This window comes from Thermobia domestica, chromosome 6 (genome assembly GCF_964235325.1).
Source record: "Thermobia domestica chromosome 6, izTheDome1.hap1.1, whole genome shotgun sequence".
In the NCBI taxonomy this organism is placed as follows: domain Eukaryota; kingdom Metazoa; phylum Arthropoda; class Insecta; order Zygentoma; family Lepismatidae; genus Thermobia; species Thermobia domestica.
In genome coordinates, this window is record NC_137459.1 from 3,983,549 (window position 1) to 4,009,551 (window position 26,003).

Consider the following 26,003-nt stretch of genomic DNA (forward strand, 5'->3'; position numbering starts at 1 on the left):
AGGTAAGTAATCATATATTTCGATTACTTACACATTCCTCTTATTAAATATTTGTTCTGTAAATTTTAGAGATCTAGGATTTCACAATCGGGTGAAATTCCGTTAAGCCCCGCCGCGATAACTGCAAATTTCTTAAATTTACCGGGAAGAATTGGTGAGTGTAATTGTTGTAGGTTGATAGAATAAGAAACCAGTAGGGATTGGTGTTCTTTTATGAATAATGGATCCATTTTGCTATGGCGGAAGGTTACCTCATCGTGGAGGAAGTATATTGATAAAATGGCGAATGTCTGTTTAGACTGTGATTTAACAGTGTTTAGTTTATGCAGTTAAATATTAAGAACGAGGAAAATCTGAAATTGTGCATAAGACATGGATTAATGTATGTAAGGATGCAATGTCAAAAGTGTACGAAAGACGTCCAGATAAGGAAAATAAAGTAAGTTACATTTTCAGATGTTATGCAAGAATCTATGGTGTAAAATGTTATTGGGCAAAAGTTGGAACAGAAACATTTTTCGAGCGTGCTTTGTCAGTGGAAAATTTGCTGTATTTCAATGCATAAGGAAGACATGATGAGGTGCATTATGAAGTATAAAGTGATCGTAGAAGTGTCGCAAAGTTGTGCCACACGCAAGGTGTGTGTTTTTATGCCAAATGAAGTGCTTCTCCACTATCCTCGTATATGCGTATACCCACCGTCGTTGATGTATCCCATCGCTATCGATCGGGTCCTCCTGCTGCGCTCCTGTCTGACTCGGTCAGATAGCATTCGTACTTCTTTTTTTTTCAACTTAGCACAAGTTGGTTAGACTTTGAAAGCTGGTTCGTGTTTTATACTCAGCCCTCTTAGTCAATCTGCACTCAGTAATGCAACACGTACCTTGAGACCCATTTCTAAGGAAGTGAGAGTACGTTTCGTGCTAAGAGAAGATAATATTTCACGAATGTATGTATGTCCCCCCTAAAAAAGGATAGTATCGTGAACATAACTTTACCTATCATCCGAAACTGGCAATGCCTTCGGCAGGAAATTTGAAATTTTTGATCAGTTACTTCAGTTCATTAGCTGCTGCTGAACAGAATAAATGCATCACAAGCTGCAATGGCACCTAAAATAATTATTCTCCGGGAGCCATTGCGTTACTGGTATACAATCTGAGCCTATAAGTTTATAAAAGTTACAGCAGAAATTACAATTACAATTTACAAATTACAATTTTCATTTAAGAGGAATATATAAATGTATACCAATAAGATCCCCATATGTTTTATAACAAGTTGTTTTTTTTTTTTTTTTTTTCTCCTTTCTGTAGTCACATTTTAGGATGGACGATGATGCGTGGTAATTATATGATTGCTGATATGGTGGCAAGTCCTCTTTATTATTTTGTAGGCTTGTCTCACAATGAAAGAACTTAATAAACAGAAACGAACACTGAAAGAACTAGATCAATATAAAGAAGTATTTGTTTCTTTTTCTTTCTTTCTTAAAGAAAAACGAAATATTACTTTTCTAAAATCGCCATATCTGCATCGCGTTTCCCGAGGCCGAAAATAAAATGTAGGGTCTGAAAAACACGAGCTTTATTGCATTAAGATATGTATCATTGTCTACTGTGGATCTAGACGTATTTTGATAGGTTTCTGTTGTCTACAAGATTTTTTTAACCCGTAAAAGTAATTGAGGAAGTGAAACTGTAAAGAAGAAATAAACATACTACATTCTAGATGCATGTGTAATTTTCTATTATTCACTTCCAAAATTACTTTTCGCTGATGCAGATTAATTTATATGAAAGTATGTATAAAAATCCATTAAGTAATAATACCTCATTAAGTAAGAGTCACTGTTGTTAAAAATGTGTTGGTTGTCAAGTAGTATTCTACGTTACAGTATGTAGTCAAGTCACTAAACTTTGCAGTACCAGTTAAGCAAATATATAATTTCTTTTAATTAAAAAAAAAAATCACATAGACAGGATATATTTACTCGAATGTGCATTTAGGAGGGAGACTTAAAATGTGATGAAAATTTTATTCTATTTTCAGTTAGTGAATCCACTGAAGATGAAGGAACAGCTGGTGGTTCAGTTGAAAACACAAATATCGGACCTTGAGCGATTTATCCAATTTCTTCAAGGTAACAGAATTTTTGAAATTTTACAAGTTTTTATAGTTATGGATGTGATGAAGTTGGGTGAGTTCATGGTGATTTGAATGGAGGGTTCTTTTACTCAATGAACTTTGTAAAATTTCATTTTTGTTTAATTGGAATCAGATCTTATTTACTTATGCGGCAAAGTATCTTCTATAGTCTTTCGCTTTCATTGATTTTCTAGTACAAATCTTTAACCTTTTCGAGAACTTTACTTTCATTAATAGGTGCAAAATATGTTGTATATGTATTGAAATTGATAACATGTGTCAAGTTTTGATGTTATAATATGAAGTTTGAAAGCTTTAAAACAAATTGGCAAAAATAAATGAAGTGTGTTCGAATAGAAAATTCAGAAAGTAAGGGTGAAGTGAACATTGGAAAAGTGAAAGCTATTTGTAAGCTATGTGGGGCCACGGTGGCTCAGTGGTAGAGCATTCACCTCTGGTGGATGTGTTTTTGGTTCGATCCCAGCTCGTGCCAAGTGAACTTTATGATGGAGAAACACCCTGTGCGTGTGTTTTCTCGGGGTTCTTCCATTTCCTCCCGCTTTTTCCATTCCACTATTTATTTCTCATCATCACCGTCTCCTTTAGCCTGGCCGACTAAACAGTGGGATGTAAATCATAAAGATTTCATTTCATTTCATTTTTTGTAAGCTATATGTAAGATTATGTGGGCGATGCAGAGAAGTACTCGGCTCATACAAGCATCTGCTTACACGAGTTTCCAATACTTTCTTGTGATGTTGATTACATTTTTAAATCTGAATCCTATCTGTGCATGAGGAAAAGAAGAAAGACGGTGTCATTGCCCATAATGATGGGTACCATCCTAAAGTTTTTGAAGTGTGTTTAGGGGAGAGGAAGGATGAAAAGTTGTTGAAGGGAGCAATACTGTTTAATAGGAATTTAGAGGAAGAGAGTGGGTTAAAGGCATTTCAATTAACGACCTTTTCATGTTGTACGTATACAGGGTGTTTGAAAAGTTTGTCACAATATTTTGGGAACAAACCTCACATCAAAATTAGAAAAAAAGTTCATATGGGCCTGTGCTCAAAAGTGGATAGTTTCGGAGTTATAGGATGCTGAAACTGTGAAGTTCACTTCTATGGGATCTATCGTAGTCGGGTTAAGACATCACTGAGGAACTGGTATGTGAACTGTCCAAATATGCATGTTTAGGAATGCTCCAGTACTTGCACACCAATTTTTAGAGAGGTAGGGGGAGAGTGATCAACTACTCTTAAATAAGCCTCTCTAAAAATGATTGTGCAAGTATCGGAGGTTCTGAGAGATAGATATTTGGATAGTTCACATACTAGTTCATCTGTGATGTCTTAACCCGACTATTATCGGTCCTATAGTAGTGGAACTATGGACCTTTAAAGTTCATTTGTTATGTTTTCGTCAGTCTAGAACTACGAAAATATGCACTTCCGACCACATTAACTTTTTTTTCTTATTTTGTTGAGAGGAATCTACTGCCAAAATATTGTGACACATTTTTGTAACCCCCTGTATATGTGGTTAAAAATTAATTCAAAACATCAACAACTGTTATTATTATTATTGATGATTATGTTCGTGAATAATTTAGAAGACTAAATATTTATGTTTCAATCTTTCGATTCTTCATTCAAAATATTTTATTCAGGAAATCAGAATAAATATTTCTTCGAACAATAAGTTGACATTTTCGATATTACTCATAGAAATAAGTCCATTTACTCTGTAAATATACTTTTTAAATTAATGAATATTAACTATAAATTTGGAAGTGTGTTTTTAAGTCTGCTTTTGCAAAATTTTAAATCCCCATAAAACACTAGCAACCCAGCATCGGCGAGGTGAAAAGTTCATGATATTCGCCACAAGAAAATTATAGATAATACTTCGGATGGAATATTCACAAAAAAATATACAGAACATTTTTCAACATTCTTTGAATGTAAAGAACATTGGGTGAAAATGGATGCTTCCTTTATTACTTCTTGATATCTTTTCTTTCAACAATATAATTCTACCAGTGCACAAGCATGTTTTCTATATATTGTTTATACATAGAGGCCATATAAGGAACATAGAGGTCAAGAAGTTGTCTTAGGTCCTTAAATCTGGACTCAAACAAAGCATGTATTGTATAGTCTTATAGGATAGTATTATTATAAATACTAATTCTAGATCTTTTGATTTCTTACCATGAACAACAAATATTGCATATAGGCATGTTACAGCACTTATTTCTGGTAAACCATTAAAAGAAACACTTCTTTATATTTGATATATAGGGTGAGCTACAAATTGGTTGCCGTAAACCTGCATTATACGATATTTATTAATTTGTTTTGATTGTGCTGGATTTTCTTAATAGACAGTTCAATTATTGAACTAAACAGCGATGTCCTGCTAAATTACCAGTTAAAAGTTTCCATACCTCATACCGTTATATTTGTTTAATTTGAACTTTGTACTCTAACAGACGCGTCTCTCAAACATTCGTGACCTCTTGGAACAAACATGTTGGAAATCATCATTTTGAATAGATTCTAATGTATCGATGTCCTTTATACGGTGTGGCGCTCAGCTTATGATTCACTCTACAGTTTGCATGTTTATACAGGTTATTCATAAAGGAAGGTTTGGATTTCGTGAAGTGAGTAAAACAGTTGTTCACCATCTTACACAGTCGCTATTAGAGAGCGGAGCTGACCAAGCGTGAGATGTGTGAATCATAGTCCTTCGATGTGTTGTACATGACACTCTTCAAATTGGTAACCAATTTCCTGCCATATCGAACGCATGTCCCCCGGTATTATGACCAGATGTGACCACGAAGATCGTAGAAAAATATGGACAATGATAAGACGTGGATCCCGTTCGATGTGCGTGAAACACTTATTACCTCGTCCGAGAAGAAATATTCACATGCTGTTAGCATTATTTATTTTTTAGTGCTTTTGGTTTCCGATGATAATAGTGTATTTCGAAAAAAGCAAAAGGATACAATCATCTTTCTCATGGTAAACGATCTTCCAATGATGCATTTAGATGGGAGCAGGATGTTAGATTATCTGAAAGCATCTTGCAGTACTGCTGATGTAATTGTTAAATTTTTAGAGGATAGCTGTTTAAGTGAACGTGAATATACTTCTAGTAAACAAGAAATGGATTGTTTCAATTGAGAAGCCAAGGATAATTGACTACTTTGGGATAAAATATGGGAAATTTTATCAAGCTAAATTGTTATAGGTTAGGTTAGGCTTGGCCGCGCTAAATTCGAGAACTATTGTACTAAGTCTTTCTTACCTTTTATTGCACATTACTCGTAACGTGTTCGGTTCCGAGAATATTTATTATGTCTTCAAGGCGTTTACCTAGTTGAACCTCCAATAAAGGGAATACATTGCGCAGATGCTGCAAGCATGATGGTCAGTGAAAGTGACCGATGTAATTTGCCACAATCAATACTGTAGTAGAACATGATTGAGGAGCACTCACATATTCGTGTGAAAATAAGAAAATCGCAGTAAGACACGAGACCGGATCTGTAAGTTATTGTACTGATCAGGTACGTGAAAATTTGGAAGAGAAATACTTTGAAGTTCGTACTGTAGTCGAGAGTTGTTCGGTCAGGTGTACCTCTAGCGTGAATTACTGAGCAAGAATGGCGTGTGTGTTCAGTCGTCTACTCCAGAAGAGCAGAGATTATTTTTTTTTGGGGGGGGGGGATTACAAAATCACGTGAATTTCACAGGGAATAATGTGAGTTTGTGGGAAGATGGTATGGATCGTAACAAATAGTTTGTTAGTGGTGCAATTGTTTCTGAAGAGAAGTGTTAACCTTGCCGCCCCCCCCCCTTTCCGATGTTGCTGCTTCTGTTCTTGAGAAACTTGAGCACGTACCGTATTGATTTGTCATCTTCAGACTGTTATCTTTTTAGCCTGATAAATTCTGCCAGCTAACGTTTCAATACTGATGGCGAAGTCAAATCGGTTATGCTGCCAAAAATCGGACGTCTATGAACAGGGTATTTTGAAACTTAATCACAATGGGCTAAGATGGTAGCTACGTTAAATATAGCTTAATATTAAACTTTACTTTGCATACGAGGTGTATTCAAAGGTATTGAACCTTTAGTTGGCACAAATACATTTATTGATCTGGAAATCCGAAACATTAATCCCCTTCAAAGTAGTCTGCTTGGTAATGCACACACACTTCTCCCAGAGCTCCCGCCATTATTGCAAAGACTTCTGGAACGCAGTTTTTGGAAAGGTGAACAACTGTGCCGTCGCATTCCGCATAATTTATTCTCTTAACTTAAATCGAGTATCTCTTAATGACATTTTCAGCTCGGGAAGTAACCAAAGGCACACGGAGCCATGTCGGGTGAGTAGCAAGCCTGACGACATACAGAAGTGTTGTGTTTGGCGATGAAAGCCTGAATCAAATTTCTCGGACACACTCCTCATTTCCAAATTCTCGTTCGAAATTGAATGTACCGATCCGATTGAATGGTTTCCGCTTGGATATTGGCAAGCTGTTAGCAAACGTTGATGCAATATCGCTATAGACACGATTTTTTGGTGACACGCGAAAATGCGAAATGTATTAGTTTTGTATGAAAATGTTGTGTACCTAATTTTTTTTTTTTTTTTTTTTTTTTTTTTTTTTTTTTACTATTTGTTAGACTATAAAACGCTCGCGATTACACGCGAAATTCTGTCGAATTAGCGAAATTTGCAACAAGTCTCGATATTCCGCGAAATTTACGCAAAAGTGACAGTTTTTCGACGCTTTTACGATTTATTCATTACCATTGTTTAGCAATTACTAGCAGTACGATAATAATTTCCATTTTTGAGGAAATAGATCATGAATTTTTGAAATTTTACATGTAGTTACAAAATGAGCTTCAAACGGTATCTACTGTTGAAATTTATATGTGGAAGGAGTGTTGCAGGGTATGTTAATGAGCATTCAGAAATCGCTGGAAAGTGTGTCCAACTAATGTACATATCAGTTTCGAATGTTGATGTGGAGAGGACTCTCTCTTACAGTGACATACTGTTACGCTGTGCTCATGTGACCTTACCGAAGTAAGCATGGACAGTCGCATAGGGTAAGGCGATCCCAGTCGAGAAATCACCCCACGTTTTGTTTAACGTGTGAAACTGAAGCAGAGAGACAAACAATAGTTCACTAAATTCATCAGAATATTGCAGAGACCATATAACATTAAGCTTTCTTTCACTTGGAAAATTACTTACTTGCCACGAAGCAGCAGATTGAAAAAACTGATCACTAAGAAATATATCACTAAGTTCTCCATTCTGGTTAAATGATAAGCTCTTATGAACGAATATATCTTTATAGGAATTAAATAAACCAACGAATGTACAATAACTTGACAAATCTTGAACAATGGAGTCTTTATCCACCACAAACATATGCTTCTAATGAGACTTACCGCGTTCCATTTAAACGTCCACAGAGTCACAGAAAATCTATTAAATTTTCTGAAAATTCTCCTATTCAGTATTAACAATTCGTTGCACAACCTTATATTAATGTTATAATCAAATTTCTATTAACAAGAAGAGCGAAATATCACAACTCCATTACAAAATCTTCTTAAACTCGTCGTAACAATGTAGATTTCGCTTAGTATCCAATTCTACACTGGATATATTTTACCCTTGCTATCACCAACTTCAGTATGAAGCGGCGTCACACATATTTCACATACCTGTTCGTATAGTTCGTCTACCAACCACTTGGCGGCGCTGATTAACCCTTTAACAAAAGAAAACTAAGACGCAACTCTAATACTATTCTCATTACTTTAATTATTTTTATATATATATAAAGTTACGACACGTAACAATACTTACCGACAAAAAAACAAATTTAACGCCAGAAAATATTGAAACAATGCTTACGTGTTATTTCCATAAGTAAACCGTGAACACTGAAGTTATTTTTTTTTCTATTAGTGTTTTCTCTCTGGGTGTTTTTCTTTAAATGATACTTTTATTCAGTGAGGATGCTTAAAACTCAAATATTGTTTAATATAGTCATGCATGAACTCATGTCATGATTGATGAGTGGAAATTAAGGTGAAATAGAAGGTAACTAATTGTAATTGCTCGGGAAAATAGTATTCTTACATTGAATTTTTATTCACCGATTTTATCCATATTTTTATAACATATTTTTATAACGAATTTTAGCTTGTTTAGCAGAATATCGTGTATCTAAATATCGCTGCTCAAGTTTTTGTCATTAAAAAAAAAAAAAAAAAAAAAAAAAAAAAAAACTGAAATCCGACGACCGCTCACTACACGTCTTCACTCGTTGGCCGACTGCCAGCGATTGACGCTCTCTGCAAGCGGTAACATATTGACTGCGCATAAGTGTCCCCTCTACATCTACACTGAAGATAGTCTTCCGCGCTTCATTGGTTTACGCGTTAAAAAAAAAATCGATACTTTTTGAACACACCTCCTATATTCGTACTGTTACGTATTACATTTTCTCCTACGTCAATTGTTGTGCGTTACTTTCTGAGCTGCCTTCGTATCCCAAACATGGACAGCATCCTAGTAGCACACGTTATATCCATGCAAAGTTATTAACAGCTGTTTTATTCATGTACGAAACCCTACCATCCTTTTGTGAATACCCAAATTCTTTAGATAGTGCAAAGTCTTTAAGCAAGTGTAAATATGTATATATAACAGTGGAACTGTTGACTACTTTTCAGGTGAAACAATAGATTCTGAACAGGAGAAAGAATGCAGATGGGATTGCCCGGTTCGTGGGAATACTTACTCAGTGGAGAGAAAATGTAATACTAGGTTATGGTCAAGGTGGAGGGCTAGCAGAGCTGAGCAGGAAGAGGTAAGACAGGTTTCATTTGTTAGGTGCAACTTTTTGTGTTTGTAGGTGACTGCATGACGTTCTAAACGAGATGACTGGAATGCTGGAAGTAGACAATTGAAACTGAGCTAGCTGAACGAATAATCATATTTATTGTTTTAAAATATATCCGGTAAACTCGAGACATACTTTTGTATTTTTTTAAATATTGAAGAAAAGAGTTTTAGGAACTAGCAGCTACAAAGTAATGGGTCATCCCGTAAGCAATCGAGTTTTTTTCCTTGTTCGATATAATAGACCTTCTAACGATGAGACCATAATTCGTACCACGTTAATGGAATATCAGTTAGCCGCAGTGTACTTCGTGATTGAGTTTTTGTGTTTTAAATCCTTACACAATACCGGGGTTACGGAGGAAATGATTAAGGGGCACTCCAAACTACAACCCCATCTTTGAATTCAGTGCAGTTGTTGAGTGCGAAGATCATTGTGTAAAACCAGCTTCCACTATTTTATCTGACTGATCCCGGCCACAATATCTTTCGTGTAATCCGACACAATGAGTAGTGCTTCTGCGAAATTTTCTTATTATTTGATTCAACTGCGATGCCTTGTACTACTGGGGAAATAACTTTAAGTTAAAGAAATATTTAGTTTTTCCGTGAATTGATATTTGAGTAGAGGGTTAGACTAGAACGGGTACCTTTGTTGTAAAGGGTCCATTATTTGGTTGCCATATGCTATATAAGCTTGTTGATGATTAACATCGTGTCTGGGATTTTATCAGGGTTTTCCCATTTTATTTCTTTAATCCAGCAACTGTTCGTCACTCACTTGCATTGTGATTCATTCATCTCGCTTTATTCTATAGACAGCATCACTCCCAGCCCCCGCCATGTGAACTTTGTGGTGGACAAACACCGTGTGCGTGAGTTTTCTCGGGGTTCTCCCGTTTCCTCCCACTTTCTTCATTTCACTCATTTCTCATTTTCACCGTCTCCTTTAGCCTAACCGGCATAACCGTGGGACGTAAAACTCAAAGATTTCATTTCATTTTTCTATAGACAGCATTACAGAACGTTAAATTAAGATGTGCCTTTAGGGAAATGAGATCATATGGCAAGACTAATGCACACGAATGTCTTTGCAAGGGGCACGGTAGCTCAGTGGTAGAGCGCTTTATGGTGCGTGGGGTCGCTGGTTCGATCTCGGCCAAGTAAGTTTGTCGTGGAGAACATCTTATCTGTGGATTTTCTTCCACTTTCTCATTCCATCATTCACTTGCATTAATCATAGTCTGTTTTGCCTCAAAGGCATAACTGCGGGACGTTAAACTCAAAGATTTCATTTTTTTACGAGTGTCTTTGCTGCACTGTTGTACAGTTTCTCGTGACATCACTGAAGTCAAGGAGTACTGGGTCTGGCCAGTATTTTTGAAAAAAAAAAAATGAAATATAATCTTTGACTTTTACGTCCCACGATTATGCCGGTTAGGCTAAAGGAGACGGTGATGATGATAGATGAGTGAAATGGTGGAATGAAGAAAGTGGGAGGAAACGGGAGAACCCCGAGAAAACCCACGAGCACGGTGTTTGTCCACCACAAAGTCCACACGGCGCAAGCTGGGATCGAACGAGAGACCCTAAGCACCGGACGTGAACGCTCTACCAGTGAGCCACCGCTCCCTCCGGCCAGTATTTTTGTTGACCATGGGAGGAAAACCATATATTGTGTAGTATTGGCTGTACGGTGTTCACCCAACGTGCTGAAGACAATTGGGGAACTACTTGAATGAAAGAAGTAGCAGACAAGAAAGTGATCTAACAAAGACGATGAGACTACTGACCACACATTCCTCAGCCGAAACAAGTGGCATGCTCTTGGATGCGAGATAGTATGGATGGGAACACCATATACTCGCAGGATCGTTCTAGCATGGGCTTTGTACCCATTACCACCGAATTCTGAATCCACGTTAATAGTAGGGTGTGTCCTTCATAACTTCGGTGTCGTGTAAGGATTAAGACACAAGCACTAAAGAAAACAAAATCCGGCTAGTCTACTTATGCCTTTCGGAGCTTCGTGCCAGGGATTTCAGTTGTAAGTCAATTTTTGCCACAACCTTGTTTTTTTGTTTCAAATTTTGTAAAGTAAGGCTAATAATAATGTATTCCTTGTGGATGATTTCAAATTATAGTTTAGTTTTAGTGTGTTTGTTTTAGTTCAGTAAATGTAACTATTTATTGGTAATAAAAAATGATGGCCCAGAAATGTCACAAATTTTAAACTAAATGTGATAACACGTGTAATATTTTTAATAGTTGTAATAATAATTATTGTTCATGTCAAACGTGTCTGTTAATTTTCCAGCGGAAATAAATTTAACAAAATAGCCAAGTGTGTATTCTCTGGTAAGTATGTATGACAATCTTGAACTATTGATTAACATTAGAAGTTCTGTAATATAATGCCTAATTAACTAATAATGGTGAAAGGTTTGGTGATTTAGAGAGTGCATGAAATTCTTATAATCTGCAGAATGATAGACCAATAACATTAGTGTCCTTGAGAATTAATTTATATCTGATAACCCTATAATAGCAAATACTTAATTTATGAGAAAGTCAAAAGTGTGGTATTTATGTTGAAAATTGAATATTGAAAAGATCCTCGAGAACGTACTAGCTTGTTGAGACGTGTTATAAGTACATTGTGTGAAAAGTACCATAGATTTGCTTTGATATTTCAACATAATAACCTCTTTTAGCATGCAGGTCAGTTTATCAGTTGTCAATCGCATATCTTAGCGTGTACCCTATTATGCCAGCTAAAATGTAATTATGATCCACACAACAGAAATGTCCCCAATTAGAATTATTTACTTACATGACCATATCTGTACTAAAGCTTGTTTTTGTCGTCCGGTGAATTGTAAAACTGTAGAAAATGTATATGAATAACCCGTGAATTTATAAACTTAGAACAAAATACCAAATGCGACTAAACTATCTACACTCACGATTTCGGGACACAAGCGCCACTATATTATATCAAAAAATAGCGAGAACTACAACCCATAAAAATCTAACTTAACCTATTATAATTTAGGCTCATCAAAGGTACATATTTAAAATCTATGAATCAAGAAATTCCGGTGAATATAACATAGTATATTTGAGGTATTTCAACAGTAAATAAAATACATTACACACATTTGTATTTGAACGTAATAAAATAAGCATTAACTAAACACTTATGAACCACCTGGTATTAACAACATAGCAAACCACGAACGTAGAAAGAAATTTTTCATAACGTCAAGCAGTAGAGTACTGCGCAAAAGTTGGTAGAGTACACACTATAAAACAACCCAGAAATTTCAACAGTCACTTTCTCGCGTTCCGTGTTCGACCTTTCATAAATATAATAGACCGCATATTAAGAACATTGGAGGGTTAAGATATTAATGGTAGGTACTTCCTTAACTAAAAAGCGTACAACATATACAAAATGCGTGTTATATCGAGCATCATCGTGCAAGTAAGAAATTAGCCACTGAACTGCAGTGCAGTATCAAGTTTTCGATTATCATATGTCATACTATTAAATGTATTGTATTCAGTTGGTGGTAGAGCTACCGTATAAGTCAAGAAAAAAACAGTTGAATAATATTTAAGCTCCTTATTATGGTTGTTCGTCGGTCTTTAAGCTCAAATCAGTTTCGTCAGTTCTACTACGTTAAATGCAACTCGAGTTTGATACTCAGTTTTCTTGTAAAACTGGACAGCCATGCATAAGCATGGAAATTCTCTCGTGATTTTCAGCTCCATTGTGGCTATATATTTTTAGCATACGCTTTTTGGAGTAGGAAACCCAGGTTCGATTCCTGGTGGGAGCTCGTCTGGTTTGGATCCCATGTTAAGCTGTAAGTCGACGTCTTATTTAATCTCGGTACTAAAAGAGGAAGGTAATTTTCTGTGTACCCAACCTGTTTTGTAATTTTCATACACAACAAGCTATAAGTGGTATTTAGTATATTATTCATGAATAAGAAATAAACCTCAATGTTATACCACGCTTGTTAATATGCTGACCCTATCTGGGTTTTGAATGACTTGTTTGTAGCCATATTGTTTAAAAGTGCGTAAGTAAATAATGTTCGTTTCTTTGAAGTTAGATCTTTACGATGTTTCAGATTCACATGAAAACCTATAATATAATAAAGAAAGCGGCAACTCTTCTTCAGATTTTTGCATTGTCTCAGTTTGGTTGTGGAACTGAACATTTTAGGAGAAACACATTGAAGACGACTCCTAAAGGAAATCATTGGAGGTAAGATATAAAAGTTAATTTTTATACAATACGTTTGTATCTAAAGCAGTTTCTGTTCTTCCATTTACTAGGACAGAATTTGGAAAGCTATTGTTTTCATTATTGAACGATAGGTCTGCAAGCCTTGTATACAATGGTAATGATTCTGAATCACTGCTAATAAACTTCTAAGAATATTTAGATGGCAACGAGGAATAATTCCTTCGCATTTTAAGATCTTCTTCGCATCTTATCTTTGTACTTAAGGGCAGTACAAAATACAACCATGACGCCATTTTACGTTCAAAATATCAGTGAAAGGGGGTGGGAACGAAATTTTCGGAAGAAAGTCGGCCAGGCTTATATTTCAAGATAGTCTAGTATTAATCTGGAGGACTGCGTTGAATATCTGTCATAATGGTTGGCTGCGGAACTTGAACTCAGAACCTTTTGATTGCACGAAAACTAGCTAACTTTCTTCTATGCTCGCCCACTATTATTGGTATTTACTATTTTTAATATTATTTACTTAACTATGATTTCTTTGTGGTTGTGATTGTTGTGGTGCTTGGGAGCGGGAATACTGGACATGAGGGTGTAACAACTAACCAGGCTGATTATGTCACTGTACACGAAGGTTGGTAAGATTATTTCTGAGAGCAGTAAGTAGTTTCGTATGATGTGTTTTTTCAACTTTATACAACCGTGTAACTTCTATACCAATAGATTAAAAAAAAAAAAAAAAAAAAAAAACTCGAAGCAACCATTAATAAAGATAAATTGTATTATATTATTTTGTTTAATCGTTTAACTATTTTTTAACGATTATCAACTAAACTTTAACTACTGGAAAATGTAATTGATTAAATTATAAAATTAACAAGACTCAAATTCTTAATTTAATCATTATTTTCTAACGGATTAATTATAAGTTTGTCATCATTATTTAATTGCGAGAATTTGTTGTAAGTACACTACCAAAAGCTTTTGCTGTAATATTATAAAAACAAAAGAATAAAACAATTTTCACAAATACACCATTTTGAGCAGTATTTTAAACTTTACCAATATTTATCATGTATCTAAAACAGTTTGAGATATCAAAACGTAAACAGCAAAACGATTTGTTCTACTGAAAACCATTAGATGTGATACTTATCGACGCATTTCTTCAAAATAAATGAAGTCTTTAAAGAAAAGTCTTCAACCGCATATAACTTCCTTTCCATTTATTCAAAAATACGTCATATCATGATCATGGTATCCAACACTAAGATTCTTTGGATGTTCATTATCCCAAACATCTGAGTTGTGCTGTTACTATGGTAGATACTTTCAAATTTTGAATGTTTGTAATCCTGTGACGTCGTTAGTTTGCAGCACTGAATAATAAATGTGGTATTGTAAGGTTTCGTTTGAAATTTAAATTAGGAATATGTATAATCTAACGTAATGCAATTTGAAAATAATGTAACTTTATATTGGGTTGGTAACACTATTCATCTGTTGACACTGTAGAGTGTTAAGCGATTTCCCCTATTGACATTTGCTTCGTGAAAAATTTCAGCTGTTTTTGTTCACTGGTTTAGACGTTAGATGCTTATTTCAAGTTTTAAAACTTATCCTCTATGTGTGTATACACGTTCAAAATCTTTTATTACAAAGTAACACAGCAATTATAGTAGAATCATAAATTGAATAACATCCTTGGTAAGTTACAGAAAATGGTACTGCCCATGAATTTATAAGTTGACAGAAAAATGTAATTGAGAAAATAGTTTTGAAGGTGGGTTTACATAGTATTTGTTCCTGAGCTTCTATATTGACAAGATGTGTGTACTGAATTAATTATTTCGATACGTAGTATATCAGTTTGTTACTGTGAGAGACGATCTAATCTATATAATTTATTTACAAGTGTGTCCCTCCTCAGAATTACATGCGTGAGCGATAAAACCATGAAACTAGTCAGTTGTAGGCTGCAAAATTTAAGAACTTTTGAATGATATAGAAGTAACGTTTACGATCTGTTTTCAGATGTTTCACTGGAATCATTGTGCATTGAAATATTCGAAGAAAGAAAGAAAAAAGATAATAGATATTATACTTTATAAGCAAATTGTATAAATGCGTTAATTGCCGACAGAGATGAAATCATATCCATGAACCCTATTCTTGTTATTAATACTTGAAAGTGGCCCGGCACAGCGTAGTCACTAATGCACTCGCCTTTTCGTCCCGGATTCGATTCCAGGTGGGGACATTCGGTCGAATAGGTGTAACTGATTGTCCAGGCGAGTCATCCTGACTGAGGTTTTTCCTGAGTTTTCGTCATTCAAACCAGCCAAATGCCAGGATAACATGCAGGTCCCGGGCCGACTTCTTTTTCCTGTCCCCCTTCCGTGGGCAGTATACACGCCAAGGGACGTCATGCCTCATACGTGACGGGCTTAAGGCCACAGTTGCCCAGAAATATGTATAAATAAACAAATGAAATAAATAATACTTATTACGAAGAATGACCAAGATATCCGTCATATTCTTTTTGTAAGAATCAATTGAAAAAGAGACTATGTTTACCGTAAATTTCTGGGAATAATTTTCTGTTCTGGCCTTTAACAGTCGTTATTAATTCCATCTTTCGATCTCTTATCAAGCTATATGTTTGTGAGATGTATACGTAGTTTTTGAAAGCTGTTTGTCCCATGTTCATTATACTTATATGAAGTATTTGTTCTTTCTAAATAATTTCTCAATTTTTTGCCTTTTAACAGCCTTATTATTAAGTGTGTAATGTATGTTATAGAATTAACGTGTTTGTATATTGTATTGTTTCGATGCCTATTTGAGCAAATCATGCAGACGTATGATTTCAACGTAATCAATATTTTCGTAGGGATCTCCGAGCCCGTCTCGAATTAGCAGTCGATCACGTAGCAGAATTAGCTGCAGTACAAGAAACCCCAGTTGATAGTGATTACACGTCGGATTCTGAAGATATTCCTGTAGTGTTATGTAACGAGAAACTAACCTCTGCAGTGAGAAAGGAATTGGCCGTCAGCATTCGTGATCTGCTTCAACATGGACTTATGCCTGTAAGTAATGCTCTTAAAACCTCGTTGCTGAGAATAAGCTGTTTGGCGAATGTCGATGTCTTTTACGCAATATGCAGTGTAGTTATACTTTACCTTATTCCATATTTCGCTTCGTCTTAACCGGATAATGGTCTTTCTTGCGGTATTTGTAATCTCGTATGAACCATTCCATTGCGATGCTGGATACAAAACCCAAAATGCAAAATGAAAATGAATTTTTAGTTGCAAACTTAGTCATTTTATATGAACTATTGTCCTTGTTTGCCTTAATTATTTTTCCTTTTTTATTTTGCTAAAAGCCAATATAAAAATTTATGAAATTTTAGGAAAGTTCTAATTACATTTTTTAATAAAATATTGTTGTTATTTAATGATGTAAAAATAAGTATTTTTAAATTTTAATTTACCTTGAGGTTTGCTTTCGTCTTTTTCGTAATTTTATCCAAATTGTTAATTACTACTGACAAGCAGTGTTATTTAACTACAGGTGATTTTTGACTATTTTGCTTCTATTTCCAACAATTTCTTAATTATAAATACTATCCTTGTAATTTTTAGAAATAGTGTTATGCACGTATCCAGCAGTTAAAATATTACAAAAACTTCCATTTTCACCTACCAAATTGCCATTATAATTTTTATAAATAAAAATAATATTTTTTAAAAAAAATTCTTACTTCATGGTTTCATTACAGTAACAATCTTCGGTGTGTGAGACCGGATTTGATTCCTGGTGGGTTCTAATATAGTTCAAACCCATGTGGGTGTGTACGCGTGTGTTTGTTTGTTTTTGTTTTGTAGACAGTGAAATTTTGACTCCTGGTGATGGTTTACGAAAGATGGAATACAATAGAGAGAACTAGGTGACAAGTTTTTGGATTTATTTGTTAATTGTTTTGAAGTTTAGCGTCCCTTTTCAGCAGCAAGGCTATATTACACGAAATCTCTTGTTTAAAGTAGGATTCGAATCTTTATTCGTGTTTGTATCGGAAGCAAGCAATCCTAGCGAGGTTCGAACCGGGATCACACGCTCAAAAGGTACGCGCGTTTAGCCACTTGGCTGTAAAGAAGGGAACTTGCATGTGTACGCAGTTAACATATTCGTAAAGGGATAATTTAATAATATAATTTTGTGTAATAAATCGAAATTGCACAATTCTTTTATATGGTATTAGATTCATTGGCATTCAGCTGTAAAGATTGCAAATTGTTGAGAGTAATGTATTGGTGTAACATATAAAAACTAAGAACGAAAGCAGTAGAATTACAGGATAAACATTATCTCGGTAAAAGGTAAGTTGCAGTGTACAAGATGAGATCCGATATGTTATAAAAGAAGTTATAAGAGAAGTTCAGTTCTTATAAGAGAAGAATTAAAATGTAGTCAATCAAGAAAATAGATCACTGTTGCAGGTATTTTTTTAAAAACTTGAATTGTGAGTTGGTTTTCTGTCTCTCTCTGTTCTAAGTTTGTGTTGTTGAAATTGCAGGTTGGCCAAAGATTTAGTGTTGTTCCTTTCATTGGATGCTTTCCAACTCGGAGTCATTCTGCTGGAAAGATGATGCACGTGTGGGAATTGATTCTCAAGTATTATGAAATGAAGAATGGGGATATTTTTAATTCCACACCTGCGAGGAAACTGTCACAAAGTTTCAATCTGGACATAGGTGGAGCAACGGCAGTCTCAAACAGGTTTGAAACATTATCGTTAATGATAGCACAGATAACCAGAACCACTTTGCTCATCTGTATCTGCTACGAATTATTCTAAAGATCGTTTTTAATGGTCTGACAACTACATGATTTTTTAATACTAAATCTTACAGGATACAGAAGATCAAGTTGAGTACCTTTTGAGTTTGTGTATATTGATTTATAGTTTTACTTCTGTTTTTGGAAAGTAGTTAAGATTGAATATTATTCTATTCTTGTTCATAATTGACTTTGCTGTGCCTGAATTATGTTAAGATGTTTGATATCATCTACTTTAATTAGAGTTATGTTTTGATTAATTTGCAAAAATATTAGTCGATCCATCGATTTGAAGGCTATTCTCACGAGATAAGTACTTTGGACGGACTGTGCAACTTGAAAATCTTGTCATATATAGTCACTATTGAGTGTTAGAGACCCTAAAAAGGTTTTGAGGTATTTCTTATACAAAAGTGTAATTTTACTGTTTTTGCTTCAAAGCACTTTTCTGTAAGTACTATTGGTACTTGTGCATACTGATCGTGTGACTGTCCATTAGTTTTGTCTTCCACTTTTGTGATGCAAAGCTATTATTAATTGAAGTAACGGATCTGTTATAGGCAGTGCTTTTTTGTCGAAGGCTGCTGGTACTCACTATGTATATGTTATAATAGCACCGCACTTTTAACATATTGTAAGACACCCGTGTTGTCTCTAGATCTCTTCTTGCTTTTGGTATCAACCCACAGAATGACAGCACTGGAACAGTCATGAGTCAACCCACATATTTGCTAGGATTAAACACTGTGAGAGGCGGTCCTACTATCCTCATGAATATCAGTGCAAAACTTAATGATTACTGCGAATGGCAAAAGAAACCAACGTGATAACCAAGCTCGGGAATCGAACTTGGAATCCGTTCAGCACCCGTTCATTGACAGCTTCGCTAATGTTAACCTGAATGCATACAAAGCTATGTATACACAGATGCTGTCTCCCGCAAATTGCGATGCGATTCAAACAAAACGGAGTTTTGCTCCAACCTCACCACAAACAACCACAATAAACCACTATATTACAGGTTATATTGAAAACGGTATACTTCAGCAATTCATTCTATTATAGAAAGTATAGTATAAAGAAACTTATATTAAGCGGACTACGCACACAAGAGATGACGAAGAAATTAAAGAATCCAATGCATCTGCAATTCAATTTGATATATTTGACAAGTTATAGCTACATCTACATACTTACGTGGTTATTTTTGGTTAACAAAATTAAAAAAAAAAAAAAAGGTTATTTAGTAGTACGTAACTACAAAAAGTGACAAGTCCAATTACTCCATCAATACTTAAGCACGAGCTAATTGCAGGTCTTAACTAAAGCGTGGCCGGCCATCTTTCAGGATAGTCTTTCGTTCTTTCCACTTTTCTCACTAATAAGCCCCACCCACGGGTCTAGAACCGAGGCGTAAAATAAAGTCTCAAATCCCTCATAACATACGAATTTTTGTTCATTTCGCCTGCACATGTATTCTCATTGGCTGGAGCGTTATTATGATGTATTAGCAGAGTCTGTAAGAGCATGGGGTCAGCTCCTTTGCCACGGCTAAGAATTAATGTGAACAATGAGTCCATTATAATGTAAAAAGAAATGCAGAAATGAAACGAAATGCACTGCACAAACTAAATGTATATTCTCAAAAACTGGTTCATAATAAAGATCGCTATAAGTTGTTTATACAAGCAGAGATGACCCGGATGAAGTTACTATCCGGTTTATCTGAAAGAACCCACTTTCGTATACGTGTATTCGCTGGAAGATATTGCAATTGTGACCAAAGTGTGCTTAGATTAAATAATATGTCTATGGCTTCATTTTGCTGAGAATAATCGCGGAAACTGCGAACTTCTGTTTAATGTAATAGAAATTTTAGCGGATGTGAAGGCAGACGTCAAAATCCAAACAAGTGGAAAAAATTAGCAGGTAATGGCAACTGTTGATCGTATTACCCTTTAAGTACATATAATAGACTGTTGTTCCAGTCTTAAAATCGATTTAAGCTGAAAATTTCCTTTCATACTACGAAAATAAAAATGGCTAAAGAAATGACATCTTTTAAACTTCAGAAGAAAGGTGTCAGTACAACATACCGTTGCGTACCGGTTATGCACATATAAATTATTCGGCTAAGAGAATTTCTTAAACCCGTTTCAGAGTAAAAGTTCTATATATTATTAGTATGCTGTTAATGATTTTTTAAAATTTATTTGTTTGTTCTCTATCTGGTTATTGTTGTTTTGAGGAATTAGCAGTACCAGAATTCCATGTATGTGATAACTTTTTAAAATCTTATTTCGTTTTTCTCAGAATCTCCTAAGTACTATTGGTAACATTATTGCTACCCACACTCCGTACAAAAGGACATACGACTCTCATTTCAAGGCATTCGGTGTGTGCTGCTTTGAAGTATAGTTTCACCGTAATTTTTCTACACCTTCAACTCATAAGTAAATGCATACCCTGGACGTTCCAGTATCTTTTATAAAATCCAATTGTTAATAATGCACTATATACATATAGAAACTTAGTTATCCCGCAGCTTGCTTTGTTCAAAGCCTTGAGACTGATGGACATAAAGTTAATAATTTTTGGATTTGACCTCTGCAAGCAAGCAACTCTTTACGAGAAGCAGGTTTCCTAGAACTTGTTTTACTGCACAATCATCAAACACAGCTGAGACGTGTTCTTGGGGTTCCTGACACGTCCTAGGCAATAGTAGCTTTCGATGTAATTTTTACCAACCAAATATAGGAGTTTGAATCGAATATTTTAACATGTACGTAAATCTAGATAAAATGAAGCCGTTGACTGAATATTAAACTTGAAGATTTTTTTATAAGTATTTAAAAAGTATTGGAAGCATGAAAGCCGATTTTTTTTTTTCTGTTTTAGTATTTTAATGCGCCAGGTTCTAGTAGTAGGCCATACACATGCTGTAGAGTGATTTGTTGTAAGGTAGTTCAAAATATGAGCGAATGCAAATTTGTATCATCATCATCATAAGTATTCTGCCATTATTGGCAGATCACTTGCCGCAGCTAGGAAGCTTCCATGCTCCACGGTTCTCCGCTAACCCCTTTGTCTTCACGTATGATCTTTCTGCTTTTGTCATCCATTAATTGTAGCTTCCTTCGCCCCTCTCTTTCTCTTTCCAGCCACCACACCCTCTAGCACGTCCCTCATGATACAATTTCTTAGTGTTCCAACCAGTTTCTCTTTCTCTTCTTAATATCTAAAAGTGTTCTTTTCTTTCCTACCATTTCTAACACCCTCTCCTTCGTTTTCCGCTCCACCCAAGTAATTCTTTCCATTCTTCTCCACACCTACATTTCGCAAGCTCCCAGTCGTTTTTCATCAAATATGTATAATGAAAAATAAAATTTGGTAGAATAATGAGGGCAAATGGAACATTATTCATGAACAGGGGTGCACACAGAGGGGGGGCTATGACGCAAACTGCGTCATTGAAATATTAAGGGGGGTTAAAATCTATATATGTTTGAGAGGGTGCAAAAATTAATAGAAAAGATTTTTTTTTCATGGAAGAACACCTACGGATAGACAATTGAGGGGGGGTGCGTCATGGATATGAGGGGGGGTGGGCACCACTGTTTATGAAAACAGTTTGGCTACGGGCATATAATTTGCCAAACCAACTACCTCTAAAAATTGTTGCGGAAGTACCGCAGGATTCTGAAACATGAATATTTGGATAGGACACGTAGTAGTTCCTAAATAGTATTGACTCGACAACGGTAGGTCCCATAGTTTTGGAGCTATGGACCTTTAAACTTTATTTTTTCATGTTTTCGACAGTCTATAACTGAAAAGAAGTATTTTTGCACGCAGGTTGGTCTGTACTTTTCGTCTTATCTTGGTGTCAGGAATCACCTCCCAAACGTTGTCGGTGTTGTTTTGAAAGACCCTGTATATGTATTCAAATACGAGGGTTTACCAGAAAGACTTCGTGTGATATACGTAGAACAAGTCATGACTGAAAAGGGTTCATAGAACACATGATTATAGGATTAAAGTTTATAAAACCACAAATTTTAACTGGTTTACCTACATATATAGATTCCATGTAAATTAGTTTCTCTATACCATCATTTTACTTGGCTGCTGCCAAGGTTCACAAGCCAGTGATTGCTGTATAATTACAAATGATTCATCCGTAATATGTTCATCATTATTCATTTTATAAATTCCAATGAGACGTAACTTCTTAGTATTCAAAATTTGTATTTTACTTGACAGGATTGTAAATTTTCTCACGTATTCAAGACTATACTGACTCAAATATCTCATGGCTTGTCTCACACTGGGCTACGAGTACGGGGAATTGGTGGAGGGGGACGAGAACTCTGTTATTGACTGACTGTAAATACCTTGATGGCAACCAAGTTTAGCGTTGATCTAGAGAAACTAGTAAATGTGTGATTTATGGTACCTGTGTGGAAAAATAAGTAGAAAGGTGTGGTATGAATTCAGTGAAATATTTACTCACCACTTAATTTACGTACATTACTTTCTGAATGACCCTCGTAGCTGTCTATTAAAATAAGTTGTAAGGCAGGTGTCTACTTTTGCTGGCATAATTACTATGAAAAGAGGAGTCAAAAACAAAAGGACCGTAATCAATTTCTCTGTTCATTAAGATAAGTGGTCTCTCTCGTACAGATAAATTCCTTTTATGAAAAATCTGCGGAAAGGGAACAACAAAATGATCTCAAATCTTTTAGCAAGGGAAGACCATTTTCTTTTCCACCTCCTCGCATAAATCATTTCAAATTACAGGCACAAGAGATTTCTTGACCATAACTAAGCAGTATAAATTTGTACAGCCACGTTCTGATTAACGTGCCCATTCCTTTTTCTTTGTAATAATATGTATTCTTACTCAGAGGAAGAATTGAATAAAGGATTTTTTTTTTAAATATTTATTTATAGTTCGAACGTTAGTATGAACAGTTAATCTGAGCACCCAAAAGTATATAGGGAGTCGAGTCTCCGAGATCAGAAGTATACACAATTCTTTAATGGTCGTTTTAGTTTTTCTATAATAACACTTCTGATGTCTCTGTGTGGTATGTGTATGGACATGACATAATGCCTTGAAAGTATAGGTAATCCTTCTTAAACTGAAAATATACTTGTAAAATTATTCTACATTATATTAGTGATTCGTTCATGTATGTAAATCTATTCATTTTTTCTTATTATTTTAGGATTCGAGGAGTTTCTGGAGCCTTCAGAAACTGTCGCAGTTCAACTTTGAATTGCCAGTGGATTTGGCCGTTCGTCAGTTCCAGAATATAAAAGACGCTTTTTAGTACTTACGAAGGAGTAAATTTTATTTTTTTATTGCAATGGGAAAGAAGCTCATTCATCTTGTTCCATTTTAATGTGTTTTTTAAATATTTCCTGCAGAGAGCATCCACGTTTTGTCTGCAGGCGATCTGATTAAAAGCTTAGCCATTTCTGCGCTTCGAATGAGTATTACAATTATTTGTAATCGAGGAGAATTGTCTTCGTGGCATGAGGTCTACCATATCAGATTTATTCTGTGCAAACAGAAGAATGTTGTGGATCGTAGTAGCCCAGTGAACTTTGTACAATTTGTAGTAATTACAAATCCCTTCGATCTTCCAATTCATAGTCATTGATCTGCCAGTGATAGGGTGTGCATGGAACCTGTTACTGATTATACAGTATTACTTTCTTTTGTCAGCGAACAATCACGTGAACTTTTTACTTTCTTTCAACAATAAATGACCATTTTCAGTCCATTGTTCGGTTTCAGTTGTACTGACACGAACGTCATTGTGAAACGTACTACAGGGTTTACAAAAGAAATCTAAAAAGAATAGCCATTGTTTTCATTTAATTGTATTTCCAAGAGTATCTAGCACTACTACACTAATATGTACTTGATTTTGTAAAGCATTTTTTATTTACTGTACGTTCCTTCAAGATTGAGAATAGCATCGTAAATACCGTTTTCGTTTTCTTTACATCTGTAATTTTGTGTTGTATCTCACCACTGTTCTCAAACTGCAATACATATGACATCTATGTAAGAAAAACTTTCCTTTTAACATATACGTGCAACAAACGTGGCGTTAAACACAAAATTATTCTATGTTTGTAGCGTGTATCTGTGTGAATGTGAAGGGGTATATCTGTCCAGTTAGACGGCCAGTGAATTTTGTCTACAAACTTTAGGACTGCCAATTAGAAATTGCAAACCACTGAGTCATGTGCAATGGAAAGCTTTAATAAGAATTCTATTTGGGATCTAGATGAATACATCCTTTGTAGAATTTGTAACGAAAACCTTCTTGTGTGTGTTTCTTTGTTTGTTTGTAGTGGAAATATGTAGTTGTTTTGATTAAAAAAGAAAATCTCAGGGATGTAAATTAATTTAAATATAATCTGGTTACGTTGTTCAAAGATTTTAATATGTCAAATAAAATTATTTTTGTGCAAAAGTGAATGTCTTGATTTGTTTGTTTTTTGAATAAGGTTTAATACAGGTGGCACATGAATAGTTGACACATGTAATTGTTAGAGTATGACAAAAATATTTTATGTTTTCAGTTTAAAACGACAAACATCTACCTTTTTGGAGTTCTGGAAATTCGGAAGTCTAGGTCACGGAAAGTTATCGTTAGCCGTGGCAATTAAACTTATCGCAATTCTGCATTGTGAGGAAAAGAATGGCTGAACACGTACGTTTGTCCGTATTGTAGCGAATGAAAGCGTTTGCTTTTGTCTTTATAAAACGTTAATCATGCCTATTGTTCTGTATAGTTGCGAAACATTGTCGCTTAATCTGAGGGAAGAACGTAGATTGAAAGTATTTGAGAACAAGATCCTGAGACGAATATTCGAACCCAAAAGGAACGGGAATGCGCAATGGCGGAAACTTCATAACTAGAAATTGCATAACTTATACAGTTTACCAAACATTATTAGGGTCATCAAATCTAGGAGGCTCAGGTTGGCAGGTTATGTAGTCAGAATGGAAAAAAATAGGAACGCTTTCAAAGTTTTAACTCGAAGACCAATCGGAAAACGACCATTAGGAAGACCTAGGCGCAGACGGAGGACAATATTAATATGGATCTCGCAGAAATAGAAATACAAAATAGAAACTGCATCCAGTTGGCTAAGGACATAAGTCGATGCGGCATTTTTATGAATGTCGTATTGAACCTTCGGGTTCCATAGGCCATACAGTTACTTTAGTTGTTTTTCTCTCTAAATCCCTGTGACCTTTTTTTCTGTGGAGGTTTTTAAAGGACAGACTCTACCGGTTAAACACCTAAAATATTTTGGAAATTCGAGTTCGCATAATGCAGTTGTAAAGATGTGTGCAGAGTGGTAAGAAATATGTTCTGCATTGAGAGACTTTTCCAGGCATGCAGTAACCAGCAACAATCATTTTTATTCCATTAATAAAGGTAGCATCTAATATTGAAATATGTCAGCTATTCGTGTGCCACCCTGTATATTCTAAATTAGTGTGCCAATCCAATCTGTATTGTTAGAAGTCGAGTATTTCAAAACTATTGGGAACCTTTTCTTTAAATGAAAGTTTATTTTTGCAGGGATCTATATTACAAAATATAAAACATTGCTTAGCAATGTTAATCACCATTAATAAAAATTCGTTCGAAAAATTTACTTGTCTGCAATACTTGCAGTTGAAATGCCAAGATATTCATATGACAAATGGCAAAGCTGATGTTACAACAGGGTAGGTCTCATATTGTAACATCAACACCTGGAT

At 35.2% G+C, this 26,003-nt stretch overlaps 1 protein-coding gene across 1 annotated transcript in view; it reads left to right on the forward strand.

Annotated features, from left to right (window-relative positions):
* The window catches only part of LOC145687818 (RUN domain-containing protein 1-like), a 38,816-nt gene extending 14,112 nt beyond the window's left edge, over window positions 1-24,704 (forward strand). Inside the window, exons 4-9 of the mRNA XM_081761252.1 lie at window positions 2,053-2,143; window positions 8,928-9,064; window positions 13,239-13,375; window positions 16,251-16,449; window positions 17,940-18,142; window positions 23,437-24,704. Of these exons, the coding sequence (XP_081617378.1) occupies window positions 2,053-2,143; window positions 8,928-9,064; window positions 13,239-13,375; window positions 16,251-16,449; window positions 17,940-18,142; window positions 23,437-23,527 (858 nt within the window). The 3' untranslated portion in view covers window positions 23,528-24,704. The remainder of the gene's footprint in view (window positions 1-2,052; window positions 2,144-8,927; window positions 9,065-13,238; window positions 13,376-16,250; window positions 16,450-17,939; window positions 18,143-23,436) is intronic.
* The last annotated feature ends 1,299 nt before the right edge of the window (window positions 24,705-26,003 follow it).